The sequence below is a fragment of the Chionomys nivalis genome, chromosome 14 (assembly GCF_950005125.1).
Source record: "Chionomys nivalis chromosome 14, mChiNiv1.1, whole genome shotgun sequence".
NCBI lineage: Eukaryota > Metazoa > Chordata > Mammalia > Rodentia > Cricetidae > Chionomys > Chionomys nivalis.
In genome coordinates, this window is record NC_080099.1 from 27,395,717 (window position 1) to 27,413,050 (window position 17,334).

A 17,334-nucleotide genomic window follows, 5' to 3' on the forward strand; every position below is an offset into this window, starting at 1 on the left:
TAATGAGGCCACTGAATGAGGTATTGGAAATAATCACAAAGGATAAAAGCTTAACAAAGGGTGTCCAGCCCTTGTTGCTGTTGAGTTTGTTTTACCAGCTTAGAGAACTGTTGGATGCTTTGGTCAGATATAAAATGAAATTGTGCATTGTTTCAAACAGGAAGTGATTTATTGCCCTGCAGCATCTTGACATGAAAAGATTCCACGATTACTCTATACATTCCTGGCTACAAAAACAGGGAGGAAAGCTTCTAGTTGGGCAGAGTGTATGAGCTTTAGACACCTTCAGACGAAACTCCACAGTGGAACTAGGGCCGTGAAATACATGGAGTTATTTTAATGATTGAATTTATCTCAGGAAATTCATTCTTAGGTTGCTTAAGTTGAATGTTAGCATTTTGAAACTTGTAATGAGTTCTGGGGCCAGCAGTTTCTGAGGACAGTTGAAGCATGTTAACTGTTGTTTTCCTCTCTTTGCCGTCAAACCCAAGGAGGAGAATTCAGTTCTCAGGAGAAGCACCATAGAAACAATGCTATGTGTGTTTTAACACACAGTGCTCCACCCAGCATCATATTTATGAAAACAATTACATGAGATGACAAGAATGAAGCTTTGAAAATACACGTACTTCAAAAAAAGAAAAAGAAAAAAAAAACTCATACCAAGGTGTGTGTGGCAGGGAGCTAAAATGTTAATCACTGTAAACTTCCAGGAACACAGAATAGGTAGATTCCTTGAGTTCTGCTAGTGAACTCAGGAGCAGGCACCTTGTTCATATTTAAGAATAAATACAGTACTTATTGAACAAAGCAAGTATATACATGTAATTTCGGTAAGAATAAATGTGTATTTTGAGAAGTCCAACATCCTCTATCCTTCCACGTACAGAATGGAAATACCTGGTTCCCGTGTCTGCTGCAGACTTAACCTGTCCTATCAAAGGCTCAGTAATACAACCTGCACAACCCAGGGCATTGACTCCCCACAAGAGGGAGACTGGCTAATCACGGGACTGCGGGACGGTTCCCCTCCCTCAAATTTGCTGTTGCATGATTGAAGCATACTTATAGCAAGGCTTACCCAAACCCATCTTTCAACAAAAGAAATTACAAGGCAAACTAAAAAGGAAGCCAACACCCAGATTGAATTGATGGGACCTGAGTCAGTGCTCTAGTCAAAGATATAATAAGAATTCCTAGACCACAAATATTCTAAGGGTTTTAATGTAAAAAGCAAAAACCAACCATAAATAGTTGGAAAAATGAAGAAAGGGTCCAAAAGAAGTGACAGAGACCAAAACACCATCAGAGAAGTAAAAACTTCCTCAGGTAGTGAACACTATTGAGGACAGTTATCTCTGAACTTGACATTATGAACACAGACATTTCCAAACCTCAGGATCACAGAGAAGAAAGGAAAGGAGGAAGGAATTAGAATGGTTAGGACCCATGAGACCACTCTAGATAATGTATCATAAACATAGTAGAACAATGGAAGAAAGACAGGGATTTTAGAAAAAGGCTAAAAGCAATAATGATTGAAATCCTTCAAAATGAATGGTAGACCCTAAGTATTAGATCTAGGAAATTTAAAAATGGACAAACAATGCAAAAATAGCCAATTTTGTACTGAGGAAGAACAAAGTTAAAGGCCTAGTACTACCCAACGTCAAGACTTACTGCTAACTCACCATAAACAAAACCGTACGCTGATTGTGAGTGACACATGTCACCTGGAAGGAATGTCAACAGATGGGGAAACCATGTGTATGAGAGGACATGATTATGTGTTGAGTCTCTACTTTCTACTGGTCATTTACTGTGACCCTGTGACTGGTCTAAACAATAAGGTTTACTAATTTATTTTAAAGTAGCATTTCACTTACATAAGATTATCTCTGCTTTAAAACATACTTGCTCTTTTACAAATTTCTCATGGAAATGTACCATTTCTATCCTTGCTTCCATGGTGTTATTGAAGTTTAGGAATGACACATACAGGGCACTAAGAAAGATCGTCTTGTCGCCGAGAAGTTAAGCCAGTATTGACATACACACCTCTAAGGCATCATGTAAAATCATCTAAGCAGGGCACTAAGAAAAGTCGTCTTGTTGCCGAGAAGTTAAGCAAGGATCAAGCGCTTTCTGACTCCCCAAACTATTTTGTGCCATTTGAAATTGAATATCTCATTCATTTGGAGTTATAAAATATGTACTTTATATGTTACGGCAAGTCTAGGGATAACAAAGTCAGTAGCTTCTCTCCTCAGGTAAATAACTATTGTCAAATGAGGTGAATTATTTTGATCAAAAGCATGCAAGGTATCAACACTGAAAACATTTTTTCAATAAGCCAGCCCCCTCCACATTCCCTCTTCTATCATTCTGAGAGTGAGCTGCTGATCAGATGCCTCTCGGTCCATGGAAAAATTTGAAGAAGACACAATGAAAACTGCTTCTCCAGCACCATAAAAACAGACTACAAAGAGAGTGAGCTATTTAGAGAGAATGTAGCATAGGTAAAATAATTAATGGTCCTAAATAATTGCTCTGGCTGTCTTAGTCAATGTTCTATCATTGTGAAGAGACGTGACCATGGCAACTCTTATAAAGGAAGGCATTTAGTTAGGGCTTACTTACAGTTTCAGAGGTTTAGTCCAGTATTGTCACAGTAGAAAGCATGGCAGCAGGCAGGCAGACATGGTGCTGCTGAGGTAGCTGAGAGTTCTATATCTGGATTGGCAGGCAGTAATAAGAAGAGAGAGATGCCGGGCCTGGATTGAGCATTTGAGGCCCCCATGCCCACTCACAGTAACGTTCCTTCTCCAAAAAGGTTACACCCCTCCAACAACCTCCTAATCCCTTTTAAGCATAGCCACTCCCTAATGATCAAGCATTCCAATACATGAGCCTATGGGGTCCATTCCTATTCAAACCACCACAGTAACTATGTTAAATTGAGATGAGAATTCCTTAACTACAATGACAAAACCTCTGCATCATAAAGCAATGTTACAGGAAGAGGAGTTGTGACCTGCTTGTAGTGCAATGAGGAAAAACAAACAAGCAAACAGAAGATCAAGAAAAAACAAGGATGCTCTAGACCAGGTAGAAGTCAAGTTAACATCATCACTTCCTACGTGGGCCACCTATACTAATAAAGAGAGCAATATGTGTTTCAGCGTTATCCTCCACTCCTGCACAGTGTGACAAGATTCCAATTGTGGAAGAGGGGACAGAAAGAGTGTAATAAAAAGAGGAAAATGATTGCAAGGAAAGAGTGTCTTCTGAACACGGCGGGGCGACTGCATGCATGAACTCAGAACGGTTATGACAGCATGTACAAGATCCACACAAGCACAAGCCAGACCAAATCCCAGCATGGAGCGGGAGCTGGGCACAGAAATGCCACTCCCAGCATTGGAGCTATTGACAATTATCAGCCGTTAGGGGAGGGAGGTCAGTGTTCTCCAAGAGTATGGTTTCTGGCATGTCAACCATACTACAGTGGAAGATCATGCATCCAAGAATATTTGGGTAGCCCCAAATGGTCCTGAGAGTTGTTGTTGAGGAGATGCAGAGTTAGGTGAATGAGAACCAGGATGGGTCTGGGAAGAGTTGGTTGAATATAATCAGACACAGTGTATGAAATTCTCCAAGACATAGTAAAACCTTTGAAATGCCAATAAGAAATGCGACCAGAGGAGCTGGCACTGCTGATCACAGTATGAGGGCTGAGTTCGCCCAGTTGGCTGTGATGTAGGATAAAGGACCCATCATGCTCTGCCTCTCCAAGAAAGCAGCTGACTTTATATTCTCTGAGGTCTCCCTTGGAGCCTTGTTCTCCTTCGGTTTCTGAATGAATTTCTAACAGCGTCAAGCTTGGAGCAGGGAAACAGCAGGTCTGGTTTTTATCAATGGAGAATACAATATGTACACAAGCAAACAAAGGCTTTCCTTGAGGTAACCCTCTTGGATAATGGAGTATCCCTTTAGATGAAAGCAAGGGCTGCTAATTTATCACCACCACCGCCACCACGTGAACCTGCCCTGTATTAAGTACATGATGCTTTAACAGGTTATGTTTCATGCTTCATTGCTAAGTTTTGTTCAGTGGCACTTTGCTATTTGATATTTGTTACTTTGTACTGATTTTGCCTTACAATTATCTATGTAATGAAATAAATGTTCTAATATGTGTTCATCTAATCAAGGTTTAATGGAGCCCAATTTATGTGTGCCAGGTGCACAGCTCATAGACAAGTCCGTTGTCCCACTAAGGGAAGGATGCTCCTTCCAGGATCATTTTCTTTTCTTTTTTCTATTTATTGAAAATAGGTTTTTTTTTATACAATATATTCTGTTTATGGCTTCTCTTCCTCCTACTCCTCCCTATCTCCCTTCCCATCTGGGTCCATCCCCTTTCTGTTTCCTTAGAAAGCAAATAGGTATCTAAGGAAAAATAAGATGAACTAATAACAAAGAAACCAGGTTATGATAAAACAGCAAAATAAGGAAAGGAACCAAAGAAAAGGGGCAAGAAACACATAGAGGCGCAGAGACACACAGGTTTGCACACTCAGGAATTCCGTAAAAACACAAATAAGAAGCCTTAATATATACACAGAGGACCTATAAGGTTAAAAAAACAAACAAAAATAAAACAACCTTGACTTAACATTATGAGGTGAAGAACCTGCAAAGATGCCTTGAGTGTGTTTCCTGTTGAGCATCTATTGCTGGGGCCGGGGACTACCCTTAATAATGGTTTGTATCCCCACTGAGACTCCCTTGGAGAAAACTAATTTTTCATTTACCAGTGGTTGTCAATTGCAGGTAACTTCTGGGTTAGGGATGGTGGCTTGTGCCCACTTCCCTTATCAGCACTGGGACCCCATCTGGTCCAGACCCGTGGAGATCCTCTGTATGCTTCCACAGTCTCTGCGAGGTCAGATCGCACCAGCCCTGCTGTGTCTAAATGGCCTTGATTCTGTAGTGTCCTCCAGCCCTCTCTCTTTCAATCTTCCAGATATATTTTCTAATAAATAATATAGACACTCATCTCTCACTGTAGGGTAAGGCTATTCACTGGCCACCACCTTATTCTCTCCTATATGAGGGCAACATCACATTTTAAGTTGTCATGTCCTGTCAAAGACCATCTTTGACAAAACTCATTTGTTCCAAGGTAGGGGCATGAGGATTAGAATTATTAAGCAAAACAAACAGAGATATAAGAGAAATAAGAGACAGAAACACAGAATAGCATCAGGAGGAACATTCAGTGAATGTGAATCTCATTTATTTTCCACATGCTAGTATACTTTACTCCAAAAGGGGAGAAGAGATGCAACAGACTTCATTAGCATGCTATAAGGAATAGACTTGAATTGTTTGACCTTTGGTCCAGGTAAGTGGATCCACATCTGTACCCAAAATACTAATTAGCCACACCCTAGGTCAGAATCTTTCTTTTGTAGCAACACCTGTTGTCAACAACTTTGAGAGAACAAAATTAAGGTCAAACTCTCTGACCTCCGCGTCTGACCGTTCATGTCTGTGGGTCCCCACAATGTCCTTTCCTTGTTTCTTCTTTCTTGCTCCATTCTTTAGGTTAACACACAGAGAAATGGTTTCGTTACAGCATGTTCATACATTCTCATCATTATCCTCTGTTCTTATCCATTGCCTTCTCCCACACTCCCTGCACTTCTCTTTCTGGTTGGCATATACACATTTCCACTGTGTATATGAAGCACATTTTCTTCCACTGTATATATGAAAGCACATTGATTCATATCTTTTGATGGACATCTGCACTGGGTCCTTTCCTAGCCATTGAGAATAGTGCAGCTATGAAGAAGGTTGTGAAAGTTTCCCTGTGGTGTGCTGATATATATCAAAACATGGTAGAGTGGGGTCATATGGGGGTTCTACTTTCAGAGTTTTGAGGAACCTCTGTACTGCTATCCATTGTGGCTGCACAAGTTTACACTTCCAACAGCAGTAAGGAAGGGTTCATCTTTCTTGTATCCTCACTAGGAGTTGTTGTCATTTGTTTTCTCACATCCAGGCTGGAGTGAGATGGAGTCTCGGGGTTATTTGTGCTTACATTTCCCTGATGGATAAGGATCTTGAACACATTTCCAAGTATTTCTTAGCTATTTGTATTTCTTCTTAGGAGAACTGTCTCGTTAACCTATATATTGAAGGTGTGTGTGTGTGTGTGGTGGCTGTTGTATAGTTAGCAAAGATACTTTCTCATTTTGTAAGCTTCCCACCTTCACGCTGGCACTTGTTTCCTTTGCTATGCACAAAAATCTTTTAAGTTGCATGCAATCTCATTTGTCAGTTCTTCCGATAATTTCCTATGCTATTGGAGTCTCTTGATGATTCTTGATGATGTTGTGTCTTCAGTGCTTTACCCACGTTTCTTCTGGCAGGTTTAAAGGTTCGTCTTACATTAAGGTTTTTGACCTATTTTGAGTGGGTGTGGGTGTGTGTGGGTGTGTAAGGTGGAATAAAAGGATCTAGTTTAACTCATCTACATGTGAAAATCCAATTTTCCCAGGACCCTGTTGGGGGAAAAAAGCATTGTTGGGGCGGGGCAGATGGCTCCGTTGGTCAATTGTTTGCTGTGCAAGCATGAGGACCAGTGTTTGAATCTCTAACCCACATTGAAAAACAAAAACGGAGAGCAGTAGTGCACAACTGTGATCCCAGCACTGAGCTGCAGAGACAAGTAGATCCTGGAGCTTACTGCTGGCCAGCACAGCACATCTGAATTGGGAAGCTCTGAGTTCAGTGATAGAGCTGTTTCAAAATATAAGGTGGAGAGCCATTGAGGAATATACTTGATGTCAGCCTCTGGTTGCCACCAACAGAGGCACACGAATGCATGCATGTATACACGCACACACTTTGTGAACACATACAACACACACATGCACAGCCTTACCAAAAATTAGGGGACTCGGGGCTGGAGAGATGGCTGAATAATTAAGAACACTGGCTGCTCTTCCAGAGGATGTGGGTTCATTTCCCAGCACCCACATGGTGGCTCATAACTGTCTAACTCCAGTCCCAGGGGATCCAATGACCTCTTCTGGACTTTGTGGGTGTTGCATGCACATGGCACATAAATACATGTAGGCAAAACATTTATATGCATAGGAGGTGAATCCATTTCATCCTGAGCTGTGGTTTTTTTTTTCCTTTACATTTACATGTTTATGAACTGATTACACCATTATTGTCAAGTGTGTGTGTGTGTGTGTGTGTTTGGAATTTGAACCCAGGGCCTTTGTTATACTATGTACTAAGCCTATGCTCACCTCTGACTCTGACTTAAATCCTCAAGTCAGGTTTATTAGCCACTAATCCTACACTATGGACGTTAGGCATTGGAGTACAATGTCAAGTGCAACCCTTTTTCTTCATGATCTTTTCAGGTGTATCATGTCCAGTAGAACTCAAGCTCAGAAGCCAGTGTTGAGCTTCTAAACTACAATATCAATAGCAGTTTAGATGATAGTTCTATCCTTGCCTTAGTTTTAGCAGGGCATCTATGGGTCTCTGTTGAGCTCACTGGAAGCAATGTCTTAAGACATTTCGGGAAGACTGTGTCCATGTCTGTTCTCTGCTTGTACTAATGGCCTTTAAATAGCTAAAGAAAACCTATCCTGGGAGCTAAGTTGTCTCAGTTGGCATGATAATCTAAGCTTGGATCCCTAGCATCTCCATATAAAAGTTGAGTGGGGTAGTGCCTGTCTGTAACTCTAACACTAAGGGAGACAGAAACAGGCAGATACATTGGTCATCTGGTCTACCTGAATTGATGAGCTCCAGATTCAATAAGAGACCTTATTGTGGAAAAAAAGGGAAGAAGAAAAATAATAGAAAAGAAAAGAAAAAGAAGGTGGAGAACAATCAAGGATGACACCTAAGCTCAGCCATGCACCTCCACTTGCATACACATAAACATGTACTTGACTATGTGCACATGTAGGCACAACCACACAAATACATACATGTACAAAACAAGAAAAAACAGCCTGATAGCCAGCTAGAAATTTAGAAAACAGGTTCGCTGTTATTTCAGCAACATAGTCTCTGCTTTGGGGAGCGTTAAATGGAGATTATAACAAGTTAATGGATTTTGAGTCCTATTTGTAGGTGTCTAAAGGTCATTTGTTCCATAATTCTGGGCATATAATGCTAAATTATTAAATATACTATGGCTTCATGGCCAGTTTGTGGTCCATTTTGATATTTTCCCACCACATTATAATCAAGAGTGGATTCTAAATCATTAACGCTAGACAAATTGTAATATATTGTATGCCAGGAACTATGCAGCTTTTGACTCATTCGGACCTTGGAGTTTTATTTTTGCTTGTTTCTTAATAGCAAGTTAATGATAAACAGGTGCTTCTGCTTTTCCAGCTTCCTCCCTATGCCCATCCAGAGCACAGCATCTTCTGTGCTGTCATTGCTCATTATCGCTTCTTGGTCTATACTAGTTTGTATCAAATATCGGACCCAAAATTTAATGGAGGATTTTAAACGTCCTGCTGACAGGTGGTCTTCTTGTTCTGGCAGGAGGTGCCATTGATGTTTCAGCAGGAAACTAACAGGAAGTTGAACAACTCAACTTGTCTAGTCATTACTGTCCTTGCCTACTGTGGCCTCCTCCCCATTCCTCTTCCATCTCATACTGTCTCTATTTGTTCAGGTTTTCTTTCCTTTGTAAACATTTCCTTAAGCCTTCTAGTATGGTTTAAAGTTTTTCTATCATTAAGAATTTAGAGATTTCTTCAGGATGTGCCTTCCTCCATATATTTTTCATTGACTTTTCTAAAAGGACAGGCCATATCCGAGAGGAAGATTTGAATGTCTGGGTCACATTGTCAATGTTTTCTTCTGTTATTCTTTTATGACTTTATGGTTCCTCTTTTCTTCTGGACCAGCAGCTTCTTACATAGTAGGACCTTCGGACAAGTCTTTGTTTGCACCTATGATTTCATAAGATTTTACTCTTGGACTGAGGAGATGATCCAGGTGGCGAAAAAAGTTGCTATATATAACCACAGGCTCAGTGGGAGACCTTGTCTCAAAAATGAATGTGGAAAAGCAATAGAGGAAGATGTCCTCCTCATGCATACACAGATACACACACGAGAGAGAGAGAGAGAGAGAGAGAGAGAGAGAGATGCTCTTTAATTCATCTCATCTTTGAAAATACTAACTCAATCTTCTTAATTATTTTCCTTGTTTTTATGTTCCACTAATGAATTTTTAAAGTAATATCATTTTTAGTTCCAGGAATCTCTCTCTGCTCCCATGATTATATACCCTATGAGCTTCACTCTTATTCTAGGTGTTTCCCCTGTGGGCCATCACCTCTTTGGCAAACCTCTGCCTCCAAAAATATTTACAATATAATTTGTAATGGTAGCAAAATTACAGTTATGGAATATCAGTGAAAAGAATATTATAGTTTGGAGTTACCAAACCTGAGGAACTGTATTAAAGGGTCACAGCTTTGGGAAGATTGAGAATCTCTGTTCTGAAGGGAAAGATACACATTTGCAATTACATACAATAAAGTGCTACTGCTTTCTAATGTACAGGCTAAGTACTATGGAGCCACGCGTGACAACGTGTCAGTTTTCTAACAGCATCATGAATCTTTCTCTCATTGGTTAACAGTCACATGAAGAAATAAATACTGCTTTAGAGCTTTTTTTTATCAGAAAGTTTATTGCATTCATCTATAAACCTACTTGGCAGAATAAATGACAGCAAAGCCAATGCTGAGGAGGTTTGTCATCTTTGGAAAAGAGAGATAGCTTAACACTCAAAGTGTTAATTTTGTTTGCCGTTACCAAGTAAACCAGACTGCAGTTGGAATTTTTTCCTTTTAAAATACATATAGATATTTTGCGATTTGGTCATATCAAAACAAAGCTGAGACAAAATAACGAACAGGGCTCTATGGGGCAGCTTTCTGTGTGTCGTCCCATGCTTCGTAACCAACCACTTCACACCAAGCCTCTGGCCATGTCCATGGCATTAAAACTTTAAATAAAAATAGCCCTTAAGTGTTTCATTGAAATAATAAGGACATGTTACCCAGAGATGGAACATTCATTATTTTAAAACCACAGCCCCCAAATTAACTGTTACGATTTTTGTCTTACTTGAACTGTAGAGCTCCAATATCAATGTGAATTATTGGTGGTATTAAGCTGCTTATGTTTGACTTTCATATTTGGCTGAAAAGTTCCCCAGGACTGACCACTGTTACAGCCCACTGAGGTCCAAATGACCATATTTCCATAAAGTAGCCTGCATTTCTCTAGTCAGCGGTCCTTATGCTGATGGATTTGGCTATGGCACCCTGTGCTGCTCTGTTACAAGCTTCTAAGGTCAGTTTTTCTGTACTTGGTCAATACCCACAGAAACATTGCTAACCACATTGAATTCTGTCTGCTACTAGTACTCTAGGGAGGGGCTCATGTCTAACACTGTGAATAGTTATGAAAATTCCCTTATCATACAACTAACCACAATGATCATATTCTCCTAATGAAAGCGAGTATATGTGTTATCACTTGGGCAAGTTTGGATGTAATGCAGTAAATGAGAGAAATTTTAAAACATCGACATCTAGGCAAAGAGTAGTGGCTGGCGTCACATTCTCATACGGCTGTCACGTGCAAGACATCACAGACTCATTCAGTGCTTTTTTTCTTTCTACCACAGGAGACTGGAGAGAAATTACAGCAAAACATCTAGAAAATAGATTCCTCTCCAAAGACAACGAACGTGGGATTTATAATGTCTGAATTCTGAAGTGTTCTGACTTAGGAAAAGTCTCACAGAAAACTGCTAGGTAAGCGCTGCCTCAGATACGGGGCAGGACTGGGGCTTGTGTTAGGACACCGGTCTAGGACGCGGGTCTCAGTCGGACTCTACAGGGTAGCTTGCTGCTGCTGGCCATTTGGAGTCTCCCTCTGCTCTGTAGGCTTTCCTTGTACGCCTTTGCATACAAAGTTTTCTTTTTTTTTCCCCAAATGGTAGAATGAAAAATAAAAACATCTCCAGAGAGTAACAGGGAACCTCAAACTTACCCTCATGCTCAAAAAGAAAAAGGACAAGTGCTCAACTTTTTTATTTATTTATAACCAAGAAGGACTCCTGTGGCTGCTAACCCATGTGTCTGTTTGATGTTTGTTCCCTAGGGAGCAGTCAATGCTTAACTACTGGGGGGAAAAAATCAATTGTTTCTAAAGTACGCTCCAGCTAATAAAAGAGAAATTGCCCTAAGTGTGTTTGCAGCAGATTTATTATTCACCTGACCAAATTATCCCATCATGACAGGCACAGGTGTAGCATACAAAATGACCGGATGTTCCCCCTGGAAGACTGACCAGGCCAATACTTTATAGCTCCCGCTAGGAGACAGGCACGGAGCAGGCCATTATAAATGGACTCCAGCAGAAGGCCATGCAGGGTTTCCTATCTTTAGAACATCAGCGGCTGCTGCATTCTGCTATGACATTACATCGCCTTTCCCCTCCCCTGCGGGCTCGTGTGTGGTGATGCTTTCCCATATCACATTAACATTCTCACGAGATGATAAGCCCTGGGGTAAAAATGTGTCTGCAATAGTGTGCACCCGGCAAGCCTCTGTTCTAGTCTGCAGGGTACAGCCCATATTTAAACCCAATGCAGGATGATTTTTAGTCATGCCTGCATTTACTACGAAAAGTGTTCCAGTTTAGATGGTCAGTTGTCGATAACCCTGATGGAAGTCTTTAGTAACGTCACCTGTGGTACCCACTCCTTCCTGAGTTTAACCACGGAAAGAAGAGCTCCACTGTGGATTCTAGAAAGTTCCATTCCAGTGATCTGCTGTGTACCTACGGCTACTATACTGTTTTAGTAACAGTCAGTTTAATAGGTCCAAATTGTATATTTTCATTTCCTCCCTCCAAAAGAAAAACGATGGATTTGTATCAAGCAAAAGATGAATGGCAATGACGCAACAAACAATGGCCATGGCATATTCTTGCAATTTAACAATCCAAACACTACAAAACATAGAATATACAACTTAATGAAAATACAAACTAAAGAGGCATGGGTACATGTCACATTAGCAATGCAAAAGGCCAGCTTAAGCATAGTTTCTCTAAATCAACAATTAATAAGGAAAGTGCCCTTTTCCCAAATATGAACAAAAATATTTCAGTCACTTCTAGGGAAAAATTAAGGAGAACATTCCTCTAAGTCTATATTACAGCATGTATTACTAAAGGTTTATCACACCCAAGCATCTTACACTTAAATGTACACCCTCTGGCACTCGTCACACACTCACTCAATCAAAAATAAAACAATTGCATCTTTGTATTTATGAATAATTGGTAAGGAATGAATCTGACATGGTGAATATGCCTGGCGGAGACGGCAATTAGAATGATGTCATGAAACTAACATGGGCCAAAGATCAAACAGAAATATCACATTTATGTACTGGTTTCTCCAATGCTTATGCTATATCTAAAATAATTTTAATTGTACATTTCTCGTTCTAAAAACAAAACCTTTTTGTATTTAGATTTGCTCCCATGGCTAGTGTTTATTAGAAGTTGATGCAATTTTACTGCCTGACGAACTGCTTCCTCCCATGAAACCGAGTCCAAATGGAAAAACATTATGCAGAAGGACTCGGGAATATGTTCCTTACCTCCTACATGTTTAGTAATTTCCATCGTCACTAAGTGTGGTAACCTGAACAATCCTAGGGGTGTCTCTGTGATGGTAAGGACAACATATCGATAATTTTCCAGGGATAATTACAGTGTCCCCTCAAGCCTGTGTCTCTGAAAGGTTTTGCCAAGTTCACCCCATCAGCTAACATCTTAAAACAAGTCACTGGCTTTGCAGCTCCTAACCTAACCGCAATGCGAAATGATGAAGTGCTCCCCGTCCAGACCACCTGTTTACAACACACCGTGCTGGGCGTCGGCCTCAGCCGGGAGCTTTCTGGTATGTGTCCAACAACTGCTTATTGGATTAGTTCACGTCATCTGCAGCATCAACTTGAAGATGGAGACCTCAACAGCGGGCCTGGAAAGAGTTCCAGCGCTCACCAAGAATTCCTTGGATGTCATTCGCTGTTGCCACTGCTACCGCTGCTGCTGCCGCTGCTGCTGCTGCTGCTGCTGCTGCTGCTGCTATTGCTGCTGCCGCCGCCACCACCACCACCATCCTCTGTCTTGGGGGAGGACGAACTGTCCCTTACTGGCAGCAGGTCATAATGGCAAGGGATGTGACTGTTCTTTGGAAGATCATATGGATCTTGGGTGAGATGACCATTATTGCTGAATACTCCTTGAACAACGCTCACTGTAGGTTCTGTAATAACCAGCAACAAAAAAAAAATTATCAGCAAGGGAAATTTTTTTTTAAAGATGATGCTCTTTCTTTCAAATATAAAACACAACAGAAGTACTTTATAAAAATCTACAGAAATTTTTTTTTAAAAAAAATTGTAATCTTACAGTGAATCTTATAGTTATTCACATAATTGGCACCCAGAAATGGTATTCAGAGAAAAGGATGTGGAAATCAAGAAGATGTGCAGAAACCACAAATATGAACCATTGTCTCAAAATACCTTGGGAATAACCTAGCCCAAGCCCCTGACTCTACAGGTAAAAGTGTTCTTAGAGGTTGCCTCAATTTATGGAGATACTCAACATGTTCACAAGGTTAGCCCTAAACACTGAGCTGAGTTCTCATCTTATTGTGATGGGCTTAAAGAAGAGTTGGGGGATGCCATCACTGACTATAAATAAATTAATTAATGGATTAATTCATTCATTAATTTACCGTAGTTTTTCCATTAACAAGATATTTTTATACTATATCTATGGACAGAGAGACTAAAATAAATATACCTCCTATCAAGTCAATATTGGCGGCAACATTTTTTTTCCCAAATGACATTCACAGAAGGCACTCAGAATAAGTATAATTTTGTATTTAATTCTTCCTAGTTCATACCAGATTCACATGAGACTACATTTGACATGTTATGTAAGTTTAAAATAAAAGTGTTCCAGTTCTACTAAAAGCATTGCATTAGTCTCATGAATACAGCCCGGAAATGGAACCACCTGGTTGGTCCCCTCGAGCCGTTTGTTTTGACTTACCTGCCGGCCTTTTATTTTTTTTTTCCGAGACAGGGTTTCTCCGTAGCTTTTTGGTTCCTGTCCTGGCACTAGCTCTTGTAGACCAGGCTGGCCTCGAACTCACAGAGATCCAACTGCCTCTGCCTCCCGAGTGCTAGGATTAAAGGCATGTGCCACCACCGCCCGGCTTTTATTTATTTATTTATTTTTACCTGCTGTCTTAACTAATATATGGTTCATATGCTTCTTCACATGGTGCTAAAATATTTGCCATGCTTCTAAAACAGAAGATGATGGCCATGTAGAAAATAAGGGAAATAAGTTTTAAATTGTTAAATGTCGTTTCCTTGAAAAATTCACTTGATATCAATTAATACGATCTTTGTAAAACACAGTTGCGTATAAAAGACGGGCTTACTTGGAATTGTTTCAAACACGGTCTTATGCCAAGATTCTTTAAGATGTGGACGGAGAACTCACCAACTTCGTAGACATTTCTGTTGGCCGAAGTTGAGTTATTGATCTCCGCATACGGGGAGTCTCTCCGCGCGGGTGACTTCATCTCCACGTAGCCACACTCGGAGCTTTTAGGCAAGAGTGCAGGTGGGTCTTTAATTGTGGCGTACGGGTTTTCAGAGCTGCTTAGGGAGCAGTTGCTGGAATTATAGTCAGAGTTCTTTCCCAGATCTGAGAAGGAAAAGGGAAGGAAAGTAAGTGTGGTTCACGGGCACCGTTCTTTCTCAGTGGTAATTTCCTTGGGCAGATTACTTCATTTGCTTTACGGGTAGGATTCTCTAATGGTCTATGCTAAAAACAATGTGCACTTTCTACTTATTTTGAAGACCATTTGCTATAAAATGGTCCATCTATAACGTAATTTTAACTTTCCTCTAAGGGGATTGCTAAGAAAAATGACATGGGTCCGGTTTCATTTCGATGATCACATTCAAATACAATTAATTCTGTTCTGACTCTATGAGGAAATTTACTAGTTAAAGCCTTTAAACCAATAGTCGGGAATTATGGCCCAGAAACACAGGTTATTTCTAGTATCGTAGAAAGAGGGGCATTTTTGCCATGGAAACTCTGTAACCTTTTGGTACTAGATAGCTCATTGCTCAAAGCCATTGTGGAGGGCTGATGTTAATCGCTGATCCTGTCTTACTGCCTGCTGCTTCCCAGTCCACATTTGTCTCTCCCCAGACATTGTTTTATTTCAAGAAAATAGGAGCATTCCCTCCAAAAACTGGAACGTTTGCCTTCTCAAACAGATCTGCTTATCATCAGTGTCTCCATGTCCACCAAACATGTTGGTGCCTTATTACAGCGGACTGTCACATTGAAAATTCCAGGTCATCTTGGTTAATTCCACGTTTGCTTGTCTTAAAAATCGTTTCAGTCTCCGAGCTACATCTTCAAATCTACACCGTACCTTTTAAGGACTTCCCCATGTAGCTTCTCTCCAGTCCGAAAGTGCCTGTGAGGGAGAAGGGAAACCCAGCCCGTGAGGACGGAAAGGAAAAGGAAACAAGCCCCCCCTCCCCCCCCCCCCGCCATCTCAAATCACGGTAGATGATTGCTCCTGAGTGAGTCACCGTGGCTCTGCTCTGAAATCTCTGTACCCCATTAATCATGCCAGGGCCTGGACCCCCGTGGGCAGTAGGCATGAATGCACACATCTCAGCCTTCACCTGCTTGTTTGCAGGGTTTGGGGAAAGGTAGAGGAATGTATATAGAAACAAAGACACAAGCAGAGAGGAAACAGCAGCCTGAACCAAGGCTGAACAACATGAAGGATGTAGTCGAGGCTAAACCCGAGAGGTCATTCTCTGCCAGCTCCTTCAAGGGTCTGATGGTTTTCACAGTTTTCTCAGTAAGTAAGATTCGGTTGTAGCATCATCTTTGTTCTAAGTGCGTTGACTTTAATACTTTATCAGTCAATGCTAGAACCTGACCATTTTTATTAACTTTTATTTGAAATTGTTGACTTTGTCAGGCTTCTTGAGGGTGGGCATCTGTAGAGGAGTTGTTTTGTTTTCAAATATCTGACCTTCATAGAGGTGCCTGTTGGTTTGGAATAAATTGATCTGCTCACCCTGGGAAAAATGAAACCTGTTGGCAGTGAACATTTCAGCAAACACTGAAACCAACGAAGCTGTAAGCACCTTTGACAGAGCATCAGACTGTAATCACGAGTCCATAGCACTCAAATTCCTGAGAAGATACAAAGTCCCCTCTGGTCCGATTTTTTGCCACCTCGTGTAAATGCTACATTGCCATTCTGGTGCTGAATGGGAGACAAGGATCCCACTGGAGCCATTGGGAGAGAGGAAAAGGCAGTACATGGGAGCCAAGGCTCTTAGCTCCTCTCAGTCCCTAGGGACATAACTTTCGGGCTTAGCTCCAAGCGTCAGTCTTCTCTTCCGCAAAACCTGCACTCCACCCTTACATAGCTATTCTCACCATTAAGTGAAATAGAACACACACACACACACACACACACACACACACACACGCCTTGCAGACTTTGAGGCACCATCTACATGAATGGAGTTTCAATTACTGTAACACTTAAGTTGTCAAAACACCATCAGCATCAGCCCTTCAGGACATTTTCTTTTTTTAATTTTTCAAAGCAATGTTAAGGACTTAGTTAAAAGCAGAAAGGGGGAAGGAAGAGGGGAATGGAGGGAGAGCAAGGATAGGGGAGCATTCCTCCATGGCTTCTGCGTCAGGTTCCTGCTCTGACTTCTATGATGGCTTGTACCCTGGAAGTGTGAGATGAAAGAAACCCTTTCCTCCTCTGAATGGCTTTTGGCTAAAGGTTTTTCATCGCAGCTCCAGAATGAAACCGATATAAAGGGGGTGCACACATGCTCCTTCCTGGATTACCAATCTTCCCCCAACTAACGAGCAAACTGCACCATGTGCTGGGCAGTGTACCCCAGAAGCTGGCACCCACAATTCACGATCAGGAGGTCCTCAAAATTAAAACGACTTCCTAGTAAAATGGTATCACTTGCCTATCATTTTAACTCTCTTTCGCGTGTGTGGAGGGGTTTCCCTGAGGCTGTACAGGGTGCGCTCCACAAATGACTGGCTACAGAGCAGATGTGAGAATTTGGCC

At 41.1% G+C, this 17,334-nt stretch overlaps 1 protein-coding gene across 2 annotated transcripts in view; it reads right to left on the minus strand.

Annotated features, from left to right (window-relative positions):
• Positions 1-9,760: 9,760 nt before the first annotated feature.
• Positions 9,761-17,334, minus strand: part of Megf10 (multiple EGF like domains 10) — a 154,120-nt gene continuing 146,546 nt past the window's right edge. For both annotated transcript variants that reach the window (XM_057788613.1, XM_057788614.1), the window contains exons 23-25: positions 15,640-15,684; positions 14,688-14,894; positions 9,761-13,428 (exon numbers count right to left, since the gene is read on the minus strand). In XM_057788613.1, coding sequence (XP_057644596.1) covers positions 13,181-13,428; positions 14,688-14,894; positions 15,640-15,684 — 500 coding nt within the window. In that variant the 3' untranslated portion in view covers positions 9,761-13,180. The remainder of the gene's footprint in view (positions 13,429-14,687; positions 14,895-15,639; positions 15,685-17,334) is intronic.